The following is a 25,646-nucleotide window of genomic DNA, read 5'->3' as shown; positions in this document are numbered from 1 at the left end:
TGATTGTCTGCTCCAGACTTAGGGATTCTTGGCTAAACCACAAACCTTTCATGAGGATTTTGAGACTAGACTACGTAAGGTAGAATGAAGTTAATCAAGCCTCCCCACCTCACCCCCTAATTGTTTTTGGAAGGTTTCTTATTTGTCTTTTAGACCAACTCTCCAAGAGGCACTTACTTATACTATCTAACAAAATCAAGAGGTGACTTAGTAGTAGCAATTTCAGTATTCGTAAATGTGGGTATGGACAAGGCTGTCAAATATTTTCAGGCAACTCAGCTTCTGAGTTGGAACAGAGACCACAAGAAGGAGCGTTGAAGAGTAACTCCTTTTTTAGCTCAGGGGTGGACCTTGGGAACTAGTGAGCTTGATTGAAAAGCTACACCCTCTATGCAGCTGAAGCTTACAATATAAATGAAAAGCAAGTTCTCCAACCCTCCCGGTGCTCATTCTTGATCTTTTACAGCCAGAAGGCAGAGAACAGCTGCAACTACAAAATTTGAGAAAAAGAATCATGAGTACCGCTGGCAAAGTAAGTAAGAAGTTTGTGTTGATTCCTTCACAGTTTTTCATTAGGGTGAAAGACACCATTTTATTTATTGTACTGTATTCTGTTAGCTGTGGTGGTCTCTTCAACTGCAATTATATATGTGGTTTATAAAATACGTGAAAATAAACACATAATGTATCCGCGGACACCTAATTGTAACTTTTGTATCAAAATCAAAATGATAGATTGAAATGGAATTCTGAAAAAGAGCTAACTGAATGTAAAATGTGATCATTGGAAAAGAAATACGTATGTGTTTTGCATATTGCAAGAGATAGAAAAAGCTTGCTGAATTGTGAAATTTAAATTCAATGCAGTACTGCAATAAAAAGTTTGTTTGCAAGAAGAATTTAACATTTAGCATTTGGGTTTTGTTCTAATAAAGCCAAACCTTTTCATGGTGAAAGTTCAAAAATAATAGGCAGTGATCCAGCTAACATTTGCAATGATTTTATTGCAGTGGTAAACTTTACCTAATGGATTTGTGCTGAAAAGAATCCACCTCGGAATGCTAACTTTTGTTTCCTGTAATTCGTGTTTTAAAAGTCTAATTATTGTAGAGCTACTGGTTATATACAGCTGCAAAATATTTTTGCAGTGTTTTTCCATCAGTGCATAGGGAGAAATGATTGTATGCTGAGACTTGCTAAATGCATAAACTGAGAAGCGATTTATTAAAATAATCTCATAGGGCCTTTTGAGAGCCATTTATGTGTAGTACTTAAGGCATCAGGCTAGAAATCAGGAGAACATGAAGTCTTGTCCTACCTTAGGCACAAAACCATCTAGGTGATTGTGGGCCAGACAGTCACTCTCAGCCCTAGGAAGAAGGCAATGGCAAACCATTTCTGAAAAACTTTGCCAAGAAAACTGCAGGGACTTGACCATGTATTCACCACGAATCAAGGAATTGAAGACACACACACACACACACACACACACACACACACACACCTTTTAAAGCAGCATGTTTAAACAATTACAAATGCTCAAATGAAAATGAAATCTATAGTAATTTTAATTGAACTATATAGTATAAAAGTATAAATACCAAGCAAAAAAAGACTGTATATCAAGAATGGATAAATACAAGTTAAATTTAGAAGTGGGCTTCTAGTCTAACAAATAGGATGACAACTGGCAAAGCTTGCATATTAATTTATCTTAATGGCCATTTTGGCTAGAAATTATAAGGGGTAGGCAGTTGTAATTCTGATATCAGTGATTAATGCAATGATGGAAATCCAAAAGCTTGGTCAAATGATACAGTGCCATTCCTTTCATGCCTCTTGGTATATTTTTTACAGGTAATAAAGTGCAAAGCAGCTATTGCTTGGGAGCTGAAGAAACCTCTGAGCATTGAGGAGATTGAAGTAGCACCTCCAAAAGCACATGAAGTCCGCATTAAGGTAAACCAAAAGAATAGCACTACTGTATGGATGCTAGCCTCACAATTATTTATCAGCACAAATACAACATTATATATATATATATATATATGTGTGTGTGTGTGTGTGTGTGTGTGTGTGTGTGTGTGTGTTGTGTTACAACCCCTGGTATGACCTAATATGGGAGGGAGCTCACTCCTCCCTCTTTCTGTCCTTTCGGCTCATCACAGAAAACCATCCACCATTCGGCATAGTGGCTAAGACTCTTGCCTAGTGCATAATACAGCCCAGGTTCAAATCCCAGTAAGGGTATGGCTAGCTGATGAGAGCTAAATAGCTCGAAATGGATCTATACTAGTCTCCCTTTATTTTATCAGCACAAATACAACACAAATATAAAAAGGCAACATTAAAAATAAAAATATGGGTTTCTGCCTGGATGGTTTTCTGTGATGAGCCGAAAGGACAGAAAGAGGGAGGAGTGAGCTCCCTCCCATATTAGGTCATACCAGGGGTTGTAACACAAACACATACTTATTTCCCTGGCTCAGCTGATAAAGGAGGAGAAGCCTGTGGCATAGTGGCTAAGACTCTTGCCTAGTGCATAATACAGCCCAGGTTCAAATCCCAGTAAGGGTATGGCTAGCTGATGAGAGCTATATAGCTCGAAATGGATCTATACTAGTCTCCCTTTATTTTATCAGCACAAATACAACACAAATATAAAAAGGCAACATTAAAAATAAAAATATGGTTTTCTGCCTGGATGGTTTTCTGTGATGAGCCGAAAGGACAGAAAGAGGGAGGAGTGAGCTCCCTCCCATATTAGGTCATACCAGGGGTTGTAACACAAACACATACTTATTTCCCTGGCTCAGCTGATAAAGGAGGAGAAGCCTGTGGCATAGTGGCTAAGACTCTTGCCTAGTGCATAATACAGCCCAGGTTCAAATCCCAGTAAGGGTATGGCTAGCTGATGAGAGCTATATAGCTCGAAATGGATCTATACTAGTCTCCCTTTATTTTATCAGCACAAATACAACACAAATATAAAAAGGCAACATTAAAAATAAAAATATGGGTTTCTGCCTGGATGGTTTTCTGTGATGAGCCGAAAGGACAGAAAGAGGGAGGAGTGAGCTCCCTCCCATATTAGGTCATACCAGGGGTTGTAACACAAACACATACTTATTTCCCTGGCTCAGCTGATAAAGGAGGAGAAGCCTGTGGCATAGTGGCTAAGACTCTTGCCTAGTGCATAATACAGCCCAGGTTCGAATCCCAGTAAGGGTATGGCTAGCTGATGAGAGCTATATAGCTCGAAATGGATCTATACTAGTCTCCCTTTATTTTATCAGCACAAATACAACACAAATATAAAAAGGCAACATTAAAAATAAAAATATGGGTTTCTGCCTGGATGGTTTTCTGGGATGAGCCGAAAGGACAGAAAGAGGGAGGAGTGAGCTCCCTCCCATATTAGGTCATACCAGGGGTTGTAACACAAACACATACTTATTTCCCTGGCTCAGCTGATAAAGGAGGAGAAGCCTGTGGCATAGTGGCTAAGACTCTTGCCTAGTGCATAATACAGCCCAGGTTCGAATCCCAGTAAGGGTATGGCTAGCTGATGAGAGCTATATAGCTCGAAATGGATCTATACTAGTCTCCCTTTATTTTATCAGCACAAATACAACACAAATATAAAAAGGCAACATTAAAAATAAAAATATGGGTTTCTGCCTGGATGGTTTTCTGTGATGAGCCGAAAGGACAGAAAGAGGGAGGAGTGAGCTCCCTCCCATATTAGGTCATACCAGGGGTTGTAACACAAACACATACTTATTTCCCTGGCTCAGCTGATAAAGGAGGAGAAGCCTGTGGCATAGTGGCTAAGACTCTTGCCTAGTGCATAATACAGCCCAGGTTCGAATCCCAGTAAGGGTATGGCTAGCTGATGAGAGCTATATAGCTCGAAATGGATCTATACTAGTCTCCCTTTATTTTATCAGCACAAATACAACACAAATATAAAAAGGCAACATTAAAAATAAAAATATGGGTTTCTGCCTGGATGGTTTTCTGTGATGAGCCGAAAGGACAGAAAGAGGGAGGAGTGAGCTCCCTCCCATATTAGGTCATACCAGGGGTTTGTAACACAAACACATACTTATTTCCCTGGCTCAGCTGATAAAGGAGGAGAAGCCTGTGGCATAGTGGCTAAGACTTTTGCCTAGTGCATAATACAGCCCAGGTTCGAATCCCAGTAAGGGTATGGCTAGCTGATGAGAGCTATATAGCTCGAAATGGATCTATACTAGTCTCCCTTTATTTTATCAGCACAAATACAACATATATATATATATATATATATATATATATATATATATGTGTGTGTGTGTGTGTGTGTGTGTGTGTGTGTGTGTGTGTGTGTTACTGTGAAAGTCCGAAATCTGGTGAATGTCGACATTCACCGGTGAATGTCGACATTCACCGGTGAATGAAAGTCCGAAATGTGGTGAATGTCGACATTCACCGGTGAATGTCGACATTCACATAGACGCTTGGTGTATGTCCTTATCCTCTCGACACCCTTACCCTAATACCCTTACCCTAATACCTCAGCTCCTCGCTTCCTTTTAAGCGTCTTCTATTCGCGGGCTTTTTAAAAAATAAAACCTGTGATCCTGCGCGGTTAGAACGAGTAGTTTCCAGGACCGCGAATTGAAAAGCAAAAGTAAAGCGTTACGCTGACTCGTTATATATGTCACCGTGAAAGACCGAAATTGGTATGTGTCGACATTCACCGTTGAATGTCGACATTCACCAACATTCACCGGTGAATGTCGACATTCACCAATTTCAGTCTTTCACGGTGATATACACACACACACACACACACACACACACACATACACACATACACACATACATATAAACATACACATACACATACACACATACATGCATATGTATATATACACACATATATATGCATATACATATACATATACATACATACATACATACATACATACATACATATGTGTGTGTGTGTATTTGTGTTACAACCCCTGGTATACCCAAATATGGGAGGGAGCTCACTACTTCCCCTTTCTGTCCTTCAGCTCATTACAGAAAACCATGGGTTTTCTGGGTGTGGAGTGCTGTCTTTGTTGCTGTAAGTGGGTTGATTGGGTGTGTAGTTGCATCCTGATTGGTAGATGGAGTTGATGTTTGTAGATTGGTCGGCTGTTTCATATCATCCTGTGTGGGCGAGGTGCTGGCTGTGTGTCCGTTGTTCTTTTGTGTTGTAACGATCTGGGTGGTGGGTGGGGTTCGTTTGTTGATGAGGGCTGGTTTCCAGATGTCTGGTAGGCGGGAGGTATCGTCACATACTAGACATGGCTTCACCACAGCCGCAGCGCCGGGCAGCAAATGTGGTGGTGCTGTTGGAAGAGGAGGAGGTGGCAGCAGTTATTCTGGTGGCGGCGGGGGCTCGTCGGCATCTTCAGCGGTAGCCCTGCCCACGATGAAGAAACTAAAGATGGAGCAGATCCATGCAGATGACATCGCTGCAACATGACTGGAGGAGGAATTCTGGGAGTTGAAGTCCACAAGTCTTAAAGCTGTCAGGTTTGAAGACCCCTGGGTTTTTTTTCTAAAGGGTTAGGGGTGCAAGGATCTTGTAACTTGACAGCTTTAAGACTTGGGTGCTTCAAATGCCAGAGTTTCTGAGCCAACATTTTGGTTGCTAAGCAGGAGCGTTGTTAAGTGATACTGATATTATATAACACTTTTAATTAAGCGGGTACCTTGAAGAAACATAATTTTGAGTTTCAAATAATACTGATTTCGTTGTTGTCTTAGGTGACATTTGTGAAAAAAATTCAGGTACTCAGGCATGAAAATGTGCCGCTCAAACACTATACTTTTCTGCTCACATTGAAAAAAAATTAGAGGGAACATTGACCCCCCCACATGCTGTTTTGGCTGACAGGGTGCTACAGGAGGCCGTCCAGACCAAAAACAGGGCACTGGAGGCCTCACGTGCCCCGGCCCCTGGAGGAGATCTACAATGCTGAGCCGGCCCTCGGAGAAATCTAGTTTGACATCCCTGATCTAGAAACTTGAATTCATGGCTTTTTGTTTTGTGTTTTGTTTTGTAGATTTTGGCCACAGGGATCTGCCGTTCCGATGATCACGTGATCAGTGGCGCTTTTGCGATGCCTTTGCCAATGGTGCTGGGCCATGAAGCCGCTGGGGTTGTGGAGAGTGTTGGAGAAGGAGTAACTTGTGTGAAACCGGGTATGAGAAAAATTGGGGCCCAAGAAGGGAAGAGTTACACAAGGACACTAAAATCTGGCCCAGACCTCACACCTGGCATGTTCTCACTGTCTTCTTAGTAGAACACCCTGTTCTGCTAGTTCCATGTTCTGAAAAATTAATATAGTAGCCAGAATTATTATATAAATCTCTTTTATGAGAAAACAACTTCATAAATGTTTTGCCCTAAAGTGGAAATATGATGAGCTTTCCTTACAGTCTATATATCAAATAAGCTGCATTTGCATTGACTGGGCATTCCTTTCGTTTGATTTCTATTTGGTGGTAGTTATTGCCTTGCAATCTAGTTTTTAACTCCAGTCTATGTTTATTCTTATTTATTTCTTCCATTTATTTACCACCCATCTCGCCATGAGGTGATTCTGGACAGCTTATAACAATAAAAACTGTAAAACTATGCCCACACATACACACATACAATAAAAATACAAATTATGATTAAAAGATGGAGGGGAGGGAACAGATATGGAGGGGGAGGGGGGATCTGCTACTGGTCCATAAACCACCACAAGCGTGATACTTCTCCATTGTGGCCCCAGGCCAACTGGCAGAGTCAGGTCTTAAGGCTTTTATAAAAGGTCAGGGGTGGGGGGAGCAGATTTCACATGGGGGGAGGGGGGCGCAAGACCTTCCAAACAGTGAAGCCATGGCAGAGAAAGATCTTTTCCTGAACCTGGTCAGCCATAATTCCTTGATCGACAGGATTTGCAGCATGCTGCACAGGTGGTTCTTAACTTATGGCCCCCATTGAGTCCAAAATTTGTGATGCTAAATGTGACAATTGTCAAGTGAATTTTGCTTCATTTTATGACCTTTCTTGCCACAGTTGTCAGGTGAGTTACTGCAGTTGTGAAGTTAAGTAAATCTGACTTCCTTATTGATTTTACAATACAATACAATACAATAGTAGAGTTGGAAGGGACCTTGGAGGTCTTCTAGTCCAACCCCCTGCCTAGGCAGGAAACCCTTTACCGTTTCAGACAAATAGCTATCCAACATCTTCTTAAAGACTTCCAGTGTTGGGGCATTCACAACTTCTGGAGGCAAGCTGTTCCACTGATTAATTGTTCTAACTGTCAGGAAATTTCTCCTCAGTTCTAAGTTGCTTCTCTCCTTGATTAGTTTCCACCCATTGCTTCTTGTTCTACCCTCAGGTGCCTTGGAGAATAGTTTGACTCCATCTTCTTTGTGGCAACCCCTGAGATATTGGAACACTGCTATCATGTCTCCCCTAGTCCTTCTTTCTCTTAAGCTAAACATACCCAGTTCCTGCAACCGTTCTTCATATGTTTTAGTCTCCAGTCTCATAATCATCTTTGTTGCTCTTCTCTGCACTCTTTCTAGAGTCTCCACATCTTTTCTACATCGTGGTGACCAGAACTGAATGCAGTATTCCAAGTGTGGCCTTACCAAGGCATTATAAAGTGGTATTAACACTTCACGTGATCTTGATTCTATCCCTCTGTTGATGCAGCCTAGGATTGTGTTGGGTTTTTTGGTAGCTGCTGCACACTGCTGGCTCATATTTAAATGGTTGTCCACTTGGACTCCAAGATCCCTTTCACAGTTACTACTACTGAGCGAGATACCACCTATACTGTACTTGTGCATTCCGTTTTTGTTGCCTAAATGTAGAACCTTACTCTTTTCACCATTGAATTTCATTTTATTAGATAGTGCTTCATTTTATTAGATTTTGCTTGTCAGAAGCTCACAAAAGGGGATCGAATGACCCCAGGATACTGCAACCCTCATAAAATATGAACCAGTTGTCAAGTGTCCAAATATTGATTACCGTATGTGACCACCGAGATGCTGCAATGGTCATTAAGTATGAAAAATGGCCATAAATCCCATTTTTTCAGTGTCATCGTAATTTCAAACGGTCATTAAATGAATGGTTTTAAGTCAAGGACTACCTGTACTTACGGAGCCTGAAGCAATGCAAGGACTAACACAACATGAAAGGACTGTGTCTGTAATAAATTTAGAAAGTAATCTGGTTTATAATGCCGTAAGGAATGTGGCGGCTCAGTGGCTAGGATGCTGAGCTTGTCGATCAGAAGGTTGGCAGTTCAGCGGTTTGAATCCTTAGTGCTGCGTAATGGAGTGAGCTCCCGTTACTTGTCCTATCTTCTGCCAAGCTAGCAGTTCGAACGCATGTAAAAATGCAAGTAGAAAAATACGGATCACCTTTGGTGGGAAGGTAACAGCGTTCTGTCTGCCTTCGGCATTTAGTTATGCCCGCCACATAACCATGGAGACATCCTTGGACAGTGCTGTCTCTTCGGCTTTGAATCAGAGATGAGCTCCGCCCCCTAGAGTCAGGAAGGACTGGCACATATGTGCGAGTGGAATCTTTACCTTTTTAAGGAATGCCACAGCTCTAGGCTAAACTTGGGGGGAAATATACTGGACCAAGACAATGACAAACTATTCTGTGCTATTGTCAAGAAAAATTACACGAATGTTTTATGAAGTCATTCGCAAGTGAGCTTGATTCAAAACAAGTATATCCTTGGGATCAACATATGGAAGGTCCTAAATATAAGACATTTTCTAATTTAAATCTGAATCAGGCCTCTTAGTTCCAGGAATGATAGAAACTTCATTTGAATTTAAAAATCAGTGGATCTGAATATAAGATATGGGATCTTAAAGTTTTTATTGTGCTAATCCTGCTTGTAAAATAAATGAGGATTTAATTTGTCTCCTGATGCTTGATATTCATCTCTAACTAGAGGACATACTGTATATATCTGTACTTAAAAATGCATAAAAGTGTAACCACAGAATATAGACAATCAAAATCAAATATTTTATTTTCAAAGTATTTTGTACATGGATCCCAAATCAACTGAAAACACGGCTACCATTCAGGAGTATTTTGTTTCATTTACATAGCTCTGAGCTTGTTTGCAATGGGCTTGAATCATAATAACTCTAACTATTTGCTTTTGTTTCTAGGAGATAAAGTCATTCCACTTTTTGTTCCACAGTGTGGAAAATGCAGAGCTTGTGAGAGTTCCAAAGGCAACTTGTGTGCTTCAAATGAGTGAGCTTCAATTTCTTCTCTTTTTCTTTCTCTATCAAAACCAATATTTTAATATATTCTTTTTTATTATGACTGAAACAGTGGTGGGTTTCAAATTTTTTTAGAACCTCTTCTGTAGGTGTGGCCTGCTTTGTGGGATTGGCTTGCCAGCCATGTGACCGGGTGGGAGTGGCTTGCCAGCCATGTGACTGAGTGGGAGTGGCTTGGCAGTCATGTGATCGGGTGGGAGTGGCCAACTTGTAAAATGTGGTGAAACTCACTTAACAACGCTCTTGCTTACCAACCAAAATGTTGGCTCAGAAACTCTGGCATTTGAAGCACGCAAGGCTTAAAGCTGTCAAATTACAAGACCCTTGCACCCCTAACCCTTTAGAAAAAAAACCCCAGGGGTGTTCAAACTTGACAGCTTTAAGACTTGTGGACTTCAACTCCCAGAATTCCTCCTCTCGCTCTTCATCTTGATGATGTGCGAACGGGCGGGGGGAGGGAGCTGGAACCGGTTCTAAACGGCACTGTAGATTTGTGGAACCTCTTCTGTAGAAGAGGTTAGAACTGGCAGGAACCCACCCCTGGATTGAAATGACAGTTCAGAATAACTTTAAATGGAATCAATATTTTGACTTTGGCTTGACTCCCGAGGAAATGTATTGGAAAGATGCATCATAATCAGTGGAGCTTTAGTTATTAATTACTCATTTACATCAGGCATCAGTGGTGGGTCTAATCCAGAGGTGTCATTCAGGCGAACTGATTGCGGTGGCGGGAGGCTTCGTCCACCCACCCAGACACTATCACAGATGCTCTATGCATGCACAGAAGGTTCTGTGCATGCGCAGAAGCGCTGTGTGTGAATTCCCATTTCCGAACCGGTAGCAAAGGTAAGAGGAAACCATTACTGGTCTAATCTAAGTCTGGATTTAATTGTTGTTACATGGATACATTTTTCATATACCTCTGATTGAACTTTGAACAAGATTAATATGATAGTTCAATTGCTTTTAATACTACATGACAGATTTAAGGGAGGACTTGTGACTTTCAACGACAACAAATCAACTGTGGCTTCTGAATAAGTCCAGGGCAATCCTCAAATTGTTCTAGAATGTTACCCAAATTGTCTTTCTTTTGTCTCTTTTCCAACCCATACTCTGAATATACAAAAGGAAATAGAAGCAATGAACATACTGTACATATAAATTAAGCTTTTCAACAACAGCATGATGTACAACAGGCAACAGATTAAAGAGTGTTGCAAAGTCTCCACAAGCAAGAACTCGTTTGCTAACTTTCATAACTCTGATCTGTTGCATAACTTTCCTCTAAATTCGCTTAGAGTCCTGGAGAATTAATCTCCCGAGGAGAGGCTGAAGAATACCAGCTGGCTAAAATTTTTGAGCTCTGAACTTGGCTTCCCCACTAAAAAGCAGCATTCTTCCCCCTACCATTCTGTAGGCCCAGCCACTCTCAACATTGAATAGCATCTCTCCGCATTTAGTATACAAAATCTGGTATCTACTGTATCATGAAACTTAGCTGGACAAAAATGGGAGTGTCCCCTTCTCTGATATCTGCCCTCCAGGGTTTCAGTGCTGTATTAATCTTAATATTAAGGTGGAGTTCTAATCATATGCCATGATTAACCGGCAGCTTCAGAAATTTTACTTAGAGGTAAACTAAGAGCCACGGTGGTGCAGTGGTTAGAGTGCAGTACTGCAGGTTACTTCTGCTGACTGCCGGCTGCCTGTAATTTGGCAGTTCAAATCTCACCAGGCTCAAGGTTGACTCAGCCTTCCATCCTTCCCAGTTCAGTCCCAGTTCCAAACCGCTAGCAAAGATTAGAGTAGTCCATGCCTACTGGGGTGTCTCTAAGGATTGGGAATTGGGAATATTGTATTTGTACTGTTTTCATTTCTTTCTGAATAGAATTCAGTAAAGAAGTGGGATGAACAGGTAAGCTTCCTACCTCTTTTATTAGACGTATTACCTAAATTGGTATTCTGTCCCATGCTGTATAAAGTCTATATCAGTGATGGCTAACCTTTTTGTTGTTGGGTGCCAAAAATGCGAGTGCATGCGTGCAACAGCACACACGCGTGCCGGCACCCATAATGCAAAGCCCCCCCCCCCACATGCGCATACTCCCACCCCCACCCCCAGGCCATTTTCGCCCTCCCCAGGCTCCAGGAAAGCCTGCGGAGCCTGGGGAGGGTGAAAAATGGGCCCAACGGGCCTGCTGGAAGTTCGGAAACAATCCGGCCTTCCCTGGCGCTTCGGAAGGCTGAAAATCAGCTAGCCAGCACATGCATGCGCACTAGAGCTGACGCCTCATGTGCTGGCAGATGTGTGCCACCCGTGTCATGCATGCCATAGGTTCGCCCTCATGGGTCTATATGAAGCCGCTCATCCTTTGGTTCAATATAAAACATCATCAACAAGCAGTGTATAGCAATAGCACTTAGAGTTATATATTGCTTCACAGTGCTTTACAGCCCTCTCTAAGCGGTTTACAGAGTCAGCATATTTCCCCCAACAATCTGGCTCCTCATTATACCCACCTCAGAAGGATGGAAGGCTGAGTCAACCTTGAGCCTGGTGAGATTCAAGCTGCCAAATCGCAGTCAGCAGGCAGTCAGCAGAAGTAGCCTGCAGTACTATATTCTAACCACTGTGCCACTTATCTAGCTTATATCTAGCTTATACTTGGAACAAAACCGAAGAGTCTGTGAAGCCTCTAATTTCTAGAAGCTATAAGGATCCAGGTGGGATGAGGCAAGATGCATTATAACCCAGTTACTCAGACCTTCATTAAATCCAGATTGGATTATGACAGTGCATTGAGGCCATATTTGAAGAGAAACCTAGAAACTACAGCTGGTACAGAGTCCGTAGTTTGAGCCAGTTAAGAAGAATGGCACTTATATTGCGGGCACTGCAGTGGTTTCCAATAGATATCCAAGTACATGGATTTAACCTGTAAATACCAATGTGCTTAGAGTATCTTCAGAAATGTTTCCTCCAAGCTGATTCTACTTAGACTTCTCACAGGAGGATACCCTGTGTATCCCACACACTGGGAGACAAAGATGACATAGAAGTTTCTCATTTGCTGCCCTGACTCTGAAATCCAGATGGACTGTACTTTAGTCGTTTTCTGGAAAACGGATTAAAATGTTTCAACGATTTTTTGGAAATCAATCCCTTTTACTGTTTGGGAACCACATGAGCAATTGTAATAGTGTACAAGTAATGGAAAACGTTTGAGGAAGACGTTTTGCTTCTCATCCAAGAAACTTCATCAGTTCTGGCTGGATGGGAGGGATATGAAAGGATTAATTTTGACAGGATGTTGGGGGGAGTGGTACTGAAAGGATTATATTTCTTGCAGTCCCCTGGTTGTTATCACTCTCTCTGAGAGAGTACTTAGGGAGTACCTCCCCCCACAGCCAATTGCCCAGATGAACTGATGAAGCTTCTTGGATGAGAAGTGAAACATCTGAAGGGAAAAGAGAAATAAAATAACAATATAGTCCAGTTGCCTTTTTAAAAAGCACCTTTGATCCAACTAGAACTCTATTTCGACGGGTGTGCATGTGAAAATATGGTTGTGAAGTCTGGGCAGAGGCCAGTGGTAGGTTACCATTTTTTTTACTACCGGTTTGCTTGTGTGTGCGCGCACGCACATTTGCCACGATGCTTCTGCACATGTGCAGAAGCATCCGGGCAGGTGGGCAGAGGCTCCCGCTGCCGGTACTACTGGTTCGCCCGATCCAGGCCGAACTAGGAGCAACTCACCCCTGACAGAGGCAATTAGAAAACTTTCCCTGAAGTTTACATTTGAATTAGAAAAACATTGTCCTCGTTATGCTGTATCCAAATATTATTTTTCCAATAAAAAAGGACAGTTTACTGGCAGATTCAGCAAAGGAGAAAGGGGTTTAATTTTCTCCCTGCTGATGATCTGGATGAGTTTTACCTTAGACCCAGATTATCAAAATGTATATTCTGTAATGTGCAACTTGTGGCTCAGCCCCAAGGCCTAAATTACACCACATACTATGGCTGCAGTTTGGTTCCTTTCTCACATTATACTAGACCAGGGGTCTCCAGCCTTGGCAACTTTAAGACGTGTGAACTTCAACTCCCAGAATTCCTCAGCCAATTGGTTGAAGAATTCTGGGAGCTGAAGTCCACAAGTCTTAAAGTTTGGAGACCCCTGCACTAGACCACAAATTATTTAATCTGGTTTTAGCCTAGCATGCTGCAGAGCCACTCATGCTCTCCCTCCCTCATCAACGTGCACTTAGAAACCCCCAAATGCGAAATGCAAAGAACATTTAATTGCTGGCAGACTTTGACCTTCAATCTTAGCAAAGTCCCTCTTTGTCAACTATAACCTTTTCTCTGTGTATGTGTGTGTGTGTCTGTGTTTTTTTACAGCCTTAATTCAGGCAGTGGCTTAATGCCAGATGGCACCAGCCGATTCACGTGCAAAGGAAAGAGTCTCCATCATTTCATTAGCACCAGCACCTTCACTGAATACACTGTGGTGCATGAGAATTCAGTGGTCAAAATTGATCCTTCGGCCCCTGTGGAAAAAGTTTGCTTGATTGGCTGTGGGTTTTCGACTGGTTATGGGGCAGCCATACAGACAGCTAAGGTACGTCCTAGAGCAGGGATGTCAAACTCGATTTCATTGAGGGCCGCATCAGGGTTGTGTTTTACCTTGGGGGGAGCCAGGGGTGTGTGTGGCCAGCACGTCATTCATGTTGGGGGTACCTGTGGTGACCCGAGCACTCGGCCAGTGAAACAGAGCTCGGGAGGGCCGCATGCAAAAGAGGGCCGAAAACTCCGTTTTCACTGGCAGAAGCACTGCAGGCCAGTCTTCGCTGTTTCCAGGGCAGCCCTGCAGACCAGATCTAAGCACCCCGTGGGCTGGATCCAGCCCCCGGGCCTTGAGTTTCATACCCCTGTCCTACAGCATTGCTTTCAAGAACATACAGTATACTTTATTTAAATCCAGCTACAATTATGTGTGTTTCAGTGGACACCATATCTGCCTGCCACTTATTTTGGGGATTAGATTCAGGGTGCCTTTGTCCTGCTCGTCACCCAGCATTCTTTGTTCTGTGTTAAATTACCAAGAATCAATGATATTTGCTATAACGCTTCCAGGTAGTCCAAGGTCAACAGCATTTAGCCTGGTTAGCTAGGATTTTGGCCTCTCAGCACACATGTTGTGCTCCCCTTTGAAATTCTCTTTGAGGTCCACTTGTACCAAGAACTCATAAAGCTAGGATTGAGAGGAATTTTGTCCAAAGGAAAACCATTTTATCTATAGAGAGGTTCTGTGTCTCAAATATCAAACACGGAAGCTTCCAAGGGCTTGAGGCTAGTTGATTTTTGCTGCCATTGGAAAAACCTGTTGAAAAACCTGTTAAAAGCAGGGGGGGGGGAAAGGGGGGGGAGTCATATAGAAGAAACCTGTTTATGCTAACACACTCATCAGTGGAATCCAAAAACTGCACCTATAGCAAAGATAACAAAACATACCTCCTGGGCAGTCAGGTTTGAATGCTGCCACTTTAGCTAGCCTTAACATATTTTAGACAGCTTTTCATTATGTGATTGCCAATGCATTTAAAGCAATTATCTGTAAAACATTATTATAACCTGGCTGTAAGCCGCCAAGGGTCATTTTAGAGCAGGGGTGACGAACTCAATTTCATTGAGGGCTAAATCAGGTCTGTGTTTGACCTCGGCAGGCCAGGGCGGGTGTGGCTAGCTCAACGCCACTCGTGTCGGGGCGCCTATGGTGGTCCAACTGCTCTGCCAGCCAAAACGGGCTCTCAAGCTCTGTTTCCGGCTGTGACAGCTTCCTGTAACCCTCTGTCAACGAAAATAGAGCTCACAAGGATTGGGCATGGCCCTTCCAAGCTCCATTCTGGCTGCAATGGCCTCTTGCAATCCTCTGCCAGCAAAAACAAAGCTGGCAAGGGCCGCACACAGCCCTCCTGACCTCCGTTCCCACTGGCGGAGGCACCGCAGGTTGGTCCTCTGCTGTTTCCAAAGTGGCCCCGTGGGCCAGATCTAAGCACCCCGTGGGCTGGATCCAGCCTACAGGTGCTTGAGTTTGACAACCTTGCTTTAGACGGAAGATGGCCAATATAAAAATGTAATAAATAAATAAGTAAATTAGTTTAACTACACATAGGCTAAAAAATAAAAGACATATTAATGGAACTTAGCTCAGCAGTGAAAGCCTTAGCCTTAAAAGCTATCTTTAACAGATGCCTAAAATATTGGGGTATTTTGTATTATGTATTAGGATGTACTGAGACCAGAAGCCATGCAAGATGAACACTATCCTAGATTAATGTGGATTTCATGGATAGAGAGGAGAAAGTAAGACAATTGCAGATTGGATTTAAAGCGCTTTGGAAACAAATGGCAGATGGAACAGATGTGGAATGCCCAAACTCCTGACTTAAAATTTCAAAAATATTGAATCTTTTATAATAGAAGGCCCATATTAGATAAGCTACAGCTCTGTAGATGATGTTATCTGGGCAACTTTCATCTAAGAGAATGAACCAAGTAATTTAAAAATAAACCTCAGACAAATCCTGTTTTCAGTTGTTAGGTAAAGGTAAAGGTTCCCCTCGTACACATGTGCTAGTCGTTCCTGACTCTAGGGGGCGGTGCTCATGTCCATTTCAAAGCCGAAGAGCCAGCGCTGTCCGAAGACATCTCCGTGGTCATGTGGCTGGCATGACTTAATGCCGAAGACTCACAGAACGCTGTTACCTTCCCCCCAAAGGTGGTCCCTATTTTTCTACTTGCATTTTTACATGTTTTCAAGCTGCTAGGTTGGCAGAAGCTGGGACAAGTAACAGGAGCTCACTCCGTTACGTGGTGCTAGGGATTCGAACCGCCAAACCGCCAACCTTTCTGATCGACAAGCTCAGCGTCTTAGCCACTGATCCAACACATCCCTATTGTTAGTTGAATACAATAAAGTGCTTAAGATCTTTTCCCACGTCAGGGTAATTTGTCCTGCATAGATAACTTTTGAAACCCAAACCAAGCTGAAGTTTTCTATTATATTTCTATTGTATTTATTTTCCTTTTTTGTATTTTGCATTCGTATTTTTTTCTACTTTTGTAAGTCCGGTTAAGATCATTGTTTTAAAAAACTGTTCAATGTGTATTGACCGTATGATTTTCTAGGTAGAGCCTGGCACTGTCTGTGCGGTTTTTGGCTTGGGTGGAGTTGGTCTCTCGGTGGTCATGGGCTGTAAAGCTGCTGGAGCTTCCCGAATCATTGGAGTTGACATCAACAAGGATAAATTTGCTAAGGCTAAAGAAATGGGAGCCACTGAATGTATCAACCCCCTGGATTTCAAGAAGCCCGTCAATGAAGTGCTCTTCGACTTGACTGGGGGTGAAGGAGTAGACTATTCTTTTGAAGTGATTGGACGTATTGAAACCATGGTAGGTGAAAATTGTAAAAACAAATAATTCCAATAACATAGAAGTAAAATAGCCCATTATGTAGTCATGTTGGGTGTGAAACATCTTATGACAGAGTTTGGGTGTAGCAATGTAAAGCCTCATATGTGTAATGCTTTTTGTAAATTGTGGTAGACCATTCTTTCCTAATGTTGCATGGTGATTACAAGATCAAGTGAATGAACTTGGCCAATCCCAATAAATTATCAAAGGATATTGTAAAGTTCATGTTAGATTGAAGGTTATGGGGGACAATCATATGTATTACCTTGAATTATCTGAAGGAACACACTGTCAAAATTCAATAAGGTATATCGCTGCTATATATTCCAACCACATATAGCGACAAACCATTGTTAGTTCTGCCATCCTACAACTAACATTGTGTATGTGTTCCAGCCAGAACCTGGCCAAAGCAACCAGTATGGCTCTAAATCAGGGGTGTCAAACTCAATTTTATTGAGGGCTGCAACAGGGTTGTGTTTGGCCTTGGGAGCTGGAGTAGACATGGCCAGCTCAACGTCACACATGTTGGAGGTGCTTGTTGTGGCTCAAGCACTGTGCCAGCAAAAACAGGCTCCCGAGCTCCGTTTTCGGGTGTGATGGCCTCCTACAACCTTCTGCTAGCAAAAATAGAGCTTGGAAGCCTGTTTCCCAAGCTCTGTTTTCACTGGCAGAGGCACCGTGGGCTGTTTCCAGGGCAGCCCTGTGGGCCAGATCTAAGAACCCTGCAGGCCGGATCTGGCCCCGTGCCTTGAGTTTGACACCTCTACTCTAGAACAATTACTTCCCCAATACAGCAGAAGTAGTTTGAGGGGAAAGGATTGTTCACACCAATAACTCCAATAGCATCTCAGGTGTTCTTAGAAGGCTCATTCAGTCAGCACCTTCTCCGTAAAAGTGCCTCTCTTCTGGGAAGCATCAACCATGGCATCTTTTAGGTGCGCTATAAAAGGCTGTCCTTATGCTTAGATTCTTTTTCTTCGAATCAATTGTGTCTGATCCAGTGGTGGGTTCTGAATCTCGTTCCAACTGGTATGGTTGGAACAGGCCTGGCGTCACCCACATGGATGCGTGGCACACGCATGCATTGTAGATGCAAAGGATGCTTCCGCAAGCCTCCACGATGCTCCAGCTGTTCGGCGGAGCATCACACAGGCACTGTACGCGCCATGCGCATGCACGAAAGCACCAAAAGCTTTAAAACACAGTAAGGCGCTCAGGTGAGCGGGCCCTCCGGAGCACCATAGCAGAACGGTATCCAGTGCTCCGGGCAGGCTCCGGTATGCCCGTACCGGGGCGTACCGCCTGCAATCCACCACTGATCTGATCCTTGGAGATTGCCTGGCCTCTTCCCTGCAGTTTTCATGACAAGTTTTTCAGAAGTGGTTTGCCATTGCCTGCTTCCTAGGGGTGAGAGAGAGTGACTGGCCCAAGGTCACCCAGCTGGTTCTGTGCTGAAGGCAGGACTAGAACTCACACTCTCCTGGTTTCTAAAGCCTTGTCCACTACACCAAATTGGCTGTCACATGTAAAGTACCACAAATGAAAAGGAAGTAAACGAGAGTGTAATTGCCTACAAGTAATTTCTCTATCCTTCATTTAGTTGTAACCTGTATAAAAAGTGGAGGATGTTGAAGAACAATATGTAAATGTAAAAATATGAATGAATAGATAAAAATGTGTGTCTTTGGTTTGTTTGTTTGCTCTCAGATGTCTGCCTTCGCTTCCTGCCATCAGAATTTGGGGACCAGCGTCGTTGTGGGGGTGCCCCCAAATGCATCTATGATCACTTTTAATCCACTGATGCTTTTCACTGGCCGCACCTGGAAAGGATGTGTCTTTGGAGGTACGGTAAAAAGTGTGAAGGACAAGTGTAAAAAAAAAAAATCTCCCATTGCACAATTTATCATATGAGGACATTCCCCCATGATAATTCAAGACTTAGTTATTTTCATTGTGCATTCGGGAATATGAATGATTTCTGTGGATATATTTCCAGACAATAAGAAGACAAAAAAACTCAAATTCAGGGAACTATAGATATTTATTTATTTGGACTATGGTGTTACTGAATTCCAATCGTGAGCAGACTGACACATAAAAGATAACACAAAGTAAGGGAAATATGAATTATAAAACAGGTGAAATAGAAAAGAAACGTCTTTGAGTATCACAGTGATATGGGTTGGGGGGAGTTAACACAGAGAGAGAAAGAACAAGAGGGAGGTTTAGAAACTGAAGGGCGGTAGTAAAAGCTATGTGTAAACAATATGAAATAATGAAAATCAAATGTAATAACTATGAGTAATAATATTATGCCTATTTGTATTGAAATGTATGATACCCAGATATCCCACCATTCATGCATTGATATGTATAAATAGTGTAAAATAAAAAACTTGATGGGGAAAAAAAGTAAATTAAAGCAGAAACAAAATGGAACTGGTTCACTCAATACAAAAACTAACAAAAGATTGTCAGATATCAAAGCTATTAAAATAATCCATCTCATTACTGATTCAAGTTTTTTTTAAATAGTTTAGCATATGAGCTGAATAAGCAAGGTATGGCTTAAACTAATTGGCATTTGCCAATTTACAAGCAGACCCCAAAAATGATGGTCTCAGCCCCTCAAGCCCACAAAAATAATAAATAGTAAAGGTTTTCTGCCATTTAGAAACTAGAAACACATAAAAAAAAGTTATACAATAAGACAGGGAGTTAAAACAGCTATTGAATAAATTCTGAGAGGGCTTAACGTAATTACAATAAACTAAGGAAAGGCTTACCAAGGTGGAGAGCAGTGGGGGAGAAAATCCTAGACCCCAATTAAGTTTATGAGGTATTCCACCTACTTTGAATCATCACTCTAGCCACAGTGCAGCTTCTGGCGGTAAAGGGTTGCCAGTCTCTCACTTGATGTGATGTCTTAAGCCCAGGAGTGTCCAAACTTGGGAACTTTAAGATTTGTGGACTTCAACTCCCAGAATTACCCAGCCAGCCATGTTGGCTGGGGAATTTTGGGAGTTGAAGTCCACAAGTCTTAAAGTTCCCAAGTTTGAACACCTCTGTCTAAGCCCAATCACATTACTGAAATGTAAAGCAAAGTTTTATTCTAATTTTCTCCCTCCGGTTACTACCGGTATCTTCCCTTCCAAAGTAAAAGCCTCTTTCCATGACAACAAAAACTACAACCTATGAAGAAGTGACTTGGGATGGATTTTGTTTTGCATCAGTTTATAAATCTGCAGAGAGATTAAACTCTCATCCATCTTTTCAGGATTTTTACTGGACTTCTTTCAATAATGCATTCTGATCAATCTTTTTTCCAGGGTGGAAAAGCAAAGATTCTGTCCCCAAGTTGGTTTCAGATTTCATGCAGAAGAAATTCGTTTTGGATCCATTGATCACTCATACATTGCCTTTCGAGAAAATCAATGAAGGGCTGGATCTGCTCCGGTCAGGAAAAAGGTAATAATGCTCTTCTGTTTCTTTCTCTCTTTTTGTATCCTGCATTTGCTATTTATTGCCATCAGCCCTTCAAGCTAGACCAGATTAGAACATCAACGTATGAAGGAGAATACTGACAGAATCTTGCAAGTCCGAACGTGCTTCCTTCCTTTTATTTTCATGTGAACCAGGAATTCACTTGCCTAAAACATTTATCTGTGTTACATTCCTGGCTTGGACTCTAGTTTCTTTTATCTGACAGTTTCCTTACCAACAGCTCTTCCTCCAGGTCATTATCTCTGTCATCTACAATTACTCATACTTTCTGCAGGATGGATACTAAACAACAAGGAGAGAATAACAGAGTTGGAAGGGACCTTGGAGCAGAGGTGGGGTTGTCCCCGGTTCGAGTGAACCGGTAATAGCGGTGGCGGGAGGCTCCACTCAGCCACCCGGATGCTTCTGTGCAAGTGCAAAAGCTTCTGCGTGTGTGTGAGCACAAGCAAACCGTAACGCCAGGATTTGAACCCACCTCTGCCTTGGAGGTCTTCTAGTCCAACTCCTGCTCGAGCAGGAGATCCTATACTATTTCAGACAAATGGTTGTCCAATCCCTTTTCAAAAACCTCCAGTGTTACACCACCCACAACTTCTGGAGACAAGTCATTCCACTGATTAATTGTTCTAACTATCAGGAAATTTCTCCTTAGTTCTAGGTTGCTCCTCTCCTTGATTAGCTTCCATCCATTGCTTCTTTTCCTGCTTTCAGGTGCTTTGGAGAATAGGTTGACCACCTGTTCTTTGTGGAAATCCTTTGGGTATATTGAAACACTGCTATCATGTCACCCCTAGCCAGGACTGAATGATTCAATTTGAGTTGGTGACTGGGACCAGAGTTTTATTCTTCCAAGATTTCAGGCTTGTGCTGGGGCCCATTCTCGAGGAACTTCTCTCTCTAAAATGTATACACTGGGATGTTCTAAATATTGTATTTATATGGTGCCTGGCTGTGTGTGATGTTTAGTTGTTCATTGGGGTGTTGATGGTCTGCTGTTAAGTCATTAATTGTTGTTTCCTTGTGGTGCTGCACCCTTGGCTCCTAAATACATGATAAGATGGTGGTAAATCAGCACTCCTATTAACTGACAAGAGACCCTGTTTCCCAGGCTTGTCAGTTGCCTAGAAAGAGTGCAGAGAAGAGCAACAAAGATGATTATGAGACTGGAGACTAAAACATATGAAGAACGTTTGCAGGAACTGGGCATGTCTAGTTTAATGAAAAGAAGGACAAGGGGCGACATGATAGCAGTGTTCCAATATCTCAGGGGTTGCCGCAAAGAAGAGGGAGTCAAACTATTCTCCAAGGCACCTGAGGGTAGAACAAGAAGCAATGGGTGGAAACTGATCAAGGAGATAAGCAACTTAGAACTGAGGAGAAATTTCCTGACAGTTAGAACAATTAATCAGTGGAACAGCTTCCCTCCAGAGGTTGTGAATGCCCCAACACTAGAAGTCTTTAAGAAGATGTTGGATAGCCATTTGTCTGAAACAGTACAGGGTTTCCTGCCTAGGCAGGGGGTTGGATTAGAAGACCTCCAAGGTCCCTTCCAACTCTGCTATTGTATTGTATTGATTGTAAATAGATCTTGAAAAAGATTGATTAAGAAATTGTCCCTGAACAGGCAGCATCAGAAGGACACAACCCCAAACAGCCAATGGCAGGGGAGGATTCCAGAAGCTGAGCAAAAGGGATAAAAGCCTCCTTTCCCCACTTCCCCAACCTTTGGATTTCTCACCTTGGTTTGAGCATAACTAGGGAGACATTTGAGGAAATAGCAAAGGGTTTGAAAGGAAATTAGGAAATTAGAAACCACCAACAGGCAATTACAAACACATAGAATCAGCTTAGCACACAAGCTAATTAAAGCCCTTCAAGACCTCCTAAGCAAACCAACTTGTGGTTTGAGCCACGGTGGCACAATGGTTAGAGTGCAGCACTGCAGGCTACTTCTGCTGACTGCTAGCTGCCTGCAGTTTGGCAGTTCAAGTCTCACCAGGCTCAAGGTTGACTTAGCCTTCCATCCTTCCAAGGTGGGTAAAATGAGGACCCAGATTGTTGGGGGCAATAGGCTGGCTCTGTAAACCTCTTAGAGAGGGGTGTAATCAATGGTGGGTTTCAAATCCCGTTCCAACCGGTACGGTTGGAACGGGCCCGGCATTGTCCTCATGGATGCACGCAGCACGTGCATGCATCTTAGTGCCTCTGCGATGCTCCAGCTGCTCTGCGGAGAGTCGCACAGGCGCTGTATGCACCATACGCGTGCACGGAAGCGCAGAAGCCTTAAAACACAGGTAAGGAGCTCAGGCGAGAGGGTGGAGCACTGTACCAGAATGGTATCTGGTGTTCCAGGCTGGCTCCAGTACGCCAGTATCGGGGCGTACCGCTTGCAACCCACCACTGGCTGTAATGCACTGTAAAGTGGTATATAAGTCTTAAGTGCAATTGCTATTGGTGGTGGGGACAACTAGCTCCCACTTTTGGCAGTGAGAGCAAGTTGCTTTGGTAAGTCTCCTGCACTTGCCAGCAGCCACTGCTGTCCAACACTGCTCACATTTCACTGCTCATGCACCTTGTGTATCCTCCCACACCCTGCAAAAGACACTGACCAGCCTGCCCACCTGTTTGAAAGCCACCTGGGATCACTTATAATTTCTTGCCAGCTTCCCCACTGACTTTTGTTATTGGATGCTGGCAGGAAATTGCAAGGAGGCTCTCACTTCATGACCTGAAAATCTTGCTTAATGACAGCAGTGGCGACTGCAGAGCTTGATATCACTAAGTGATGTGGTCAAGTGACGTTGCACTTTAAGATCACATTGCTTAGTAAGGGAAAGTCTAGTCTCAATTGCCCTCTAATCTTCACATGTTGAAAGGAATGCCTTGGCAAAAGAAAGACTTTAGGGTGAAATTAATTAGGGTCTTGCCAGTTTCTGACACCAGGGCATGTTACTGGAAGATGTCTCAAAGGTACTCTTTCAAAAGGCAACTGGACTATGTTTTTCCCTTGTGGAAGAAGAAGACGTTTCACTTCTCATCCAAGAAGCTTCATCAATTCTGACTGGATGGTGGGAGAGGGGGATGAAAGGATTACGTATATTTCAGAGCATAAGATGCACCTTCCCCCCTAAAAGAGTGTGGAAATGTTGGTGCATCTTATACACCGAATGCAGCCATTTTTGGCCTCCCAAAGCCCAACCCCCGCATTCCATTTTTGCGGGGAAAAAGGGTGAAAAACGGGCTGTTTTTTGCAAACACAAGGGTGTTTTTGTCTTCCCCCAGTCACTAGCAGCACTCTGCAGGCTTCAGTAGCGCTGGGGGAAGGCAAAAACCCCTCTGTTGTTTGCAAAAAATGGCCTGTTTTCCACCCATTTTTCACAAAAATTGGGGCATTTTTGCCTTCCCCCAGCCCTGCTGAAGTCTGCAAAGTGCTTCTGAAGGCCATGGAGGACAAACACTTTTTTTTCTTATTTACCTCTTCGAAATATTGGTGTGTCTTATACACCGGTGCGTCTTATAGTCCAAGAAATAGGGTAGTTTTGAAGGACAGAACTAATCCTTCCATCTCCACCACCATCCAATCAGAAAAGTGGAGCTTCTTGGATGAGAAGGAAAACGTATTCTTCTTCAAAGAAAAGACATTAATCCAGTTGCCTTTTTGGGGAAAAACCATTTTTGAGACAACCATGATCTGCATGACTGAGAATCTCCATAGACATTTGCTGGAAGATGCTAATTAACTAATTAAGGTCACAGCGCTGACAGTTTGTTTAAGCAATCTCTCCCTTTGCAAGAAAGGAAGTTATGTGGAAAGTGGTTAAAAGGAAACAATTAGGTAATTAGGCACACCTTAAATGCAGGAGTGAGATTTGCACATAGAATCTTAGATTTAATCTTGACATTAAAAAAAATGTTCGGGAAGGAAATGATAACACCAACCCCATGAATAATATCTGTCAAGGAAGGATGAACAAAGCGTAGGTGAATAAATTGTGTAATCTGGTAAAAGATAATTACTAAAAACAGAAAATACTTGGAGATATCTGGAGAAATTTCCATGGAACCTAAGGAATCTGCCCATCTCATTCCCAGAATGACTGTATGGTTAAGTACACAAATGAAACCATGTCTAGAACAGGTTGGATCACCACAGGAGATCATGAAACACTAGTGGTAGGTACTCTTTAATGTTAAGAACAAAACTCATATTTATCTTATTTCTCTGTTTCAGCATCCGGACTGTCTTAACATTTTAAGTTGCTGAGGGGAAGAAAACCAATTACAGAATATTTTCTTAAATTGCTGATTTACCCTATATGCAGTTTTTATAATAACAACATATGCTGTTATTTTGTCCTTCATCTTTATCTTCGTGGACCAAATGGATGTGGAAGAAACTCATTTTAGGGGGGAAAGGTGTTATGAGTACAAAATTTAAAACATATATTCCTATTTGGCTAACTAGATTACTGTCCCCAGGTGTAGAAATATTGCTGTCTTATTTTCTAATCATGGATCTCTCTGTCCTCTAAATAAATCAGTGCTGGTTTTAGATCTTTAAATTTTTCTTTGTTACGTAGGGGCTTTTGTCAAATAAAGAAATTTTGAATTATATATTGGGTATAGATTTATTTATCCACTGTTCATCTTGTATTTCAATTAATTATTTTGATCCCCTAAATTGCAAATAAAGTGCCCTGAGATGCTTAAGAGTATCTGTTATCTAAGAAAATGAAATTCAATGTAGAGAAAAGTAAAGTGTTACACTTATACTAGGTGAAATCAGGCTTCATAGCAGTAACTCTGAGAGGGATCTTAGTGGACAATCAATTAAATATGAAATAACAGTGTGCGGCAGCAGTCAAAAAAGCCAATGCAATCCTAAATTGCATTAACAAAGGGTTACAGTCGAGATCAGGTGAGATAGTAATACTACTCTATAAAGCCTTAGTAAAACTACACCTAGAATACTGAATTCAGTTTTGATCACGATACTATAAATAAGATGTTGAGACTCTAGAAAGAGTGCAGAAAAGTGCAACCAATGGATAGGGGATTGGAGGCTAAAACATATGAAGAACAGTTGCAAGTATTTGACATGGCTAGTCTTGTGAAGAGAAGGACCAGGCAGTCTTCCAATATTTGAGTGGCTGCCACAGAGAGGAGGAGGTTCCAGCTATCTTTCAAAGCACCTGATCACCAGACAAAGAATAATGGATGAAAACTGATTGAGGACAGATTCAGCCTAGAAATAAGGAGAAATTTTCTGACAGTGGGAACAGACAAC

At 42.3% G+C, this 25,646-nt stretch overlaps 1 protein-coding gene across 1 annotated transcript; it reads left to right on the top strand.

Annotated features, from left to right (window-relative positions):
* The first annotated feature begins 344 nt into the window (after positions 1-344).
* LOC309395722 (alcohol dehydrogenase 1) lies at positions 345-24,973 on the top strand. The gene is made up of 9 exons (XM_081960216.1): positions 345-532; positions 1,858-1,959; positions 6,108-6,246; positions 9,253-9,340; positions 13,778-13,997; positions 16,568-16,831; positions 18,563-18,698; positions 20,185-20,323; positions 24,591-24,973. Exons 1-9 carry the CDS (start codon positions 515-517, stop codon positions 24,613-24,615), a joined length of 1,131 nt encoding a protein of 376 aa, XP_081816342.1. The 5' UTR covers positions 345-514; the 3' UTR covers positions 24,616-24,973.
* Positions 24,974-25,646: the final 673 nt, after the last annotated feature.

Source organism: Natrix helvetica (assembly GCF_964273705.1).
Source record: "Natrix helvetica genome assembly, chromosome: 7".
NCBI lineage: Eukaryota > Metazoa > Chordata > Lepidosauria > Squamata > Natricidae > Natrix > Natrix helvetica.
Note: the sequence above shows the minus strand (reverse complement) of the source record. Positions and strands in the feature narration are given on the sequence as shown.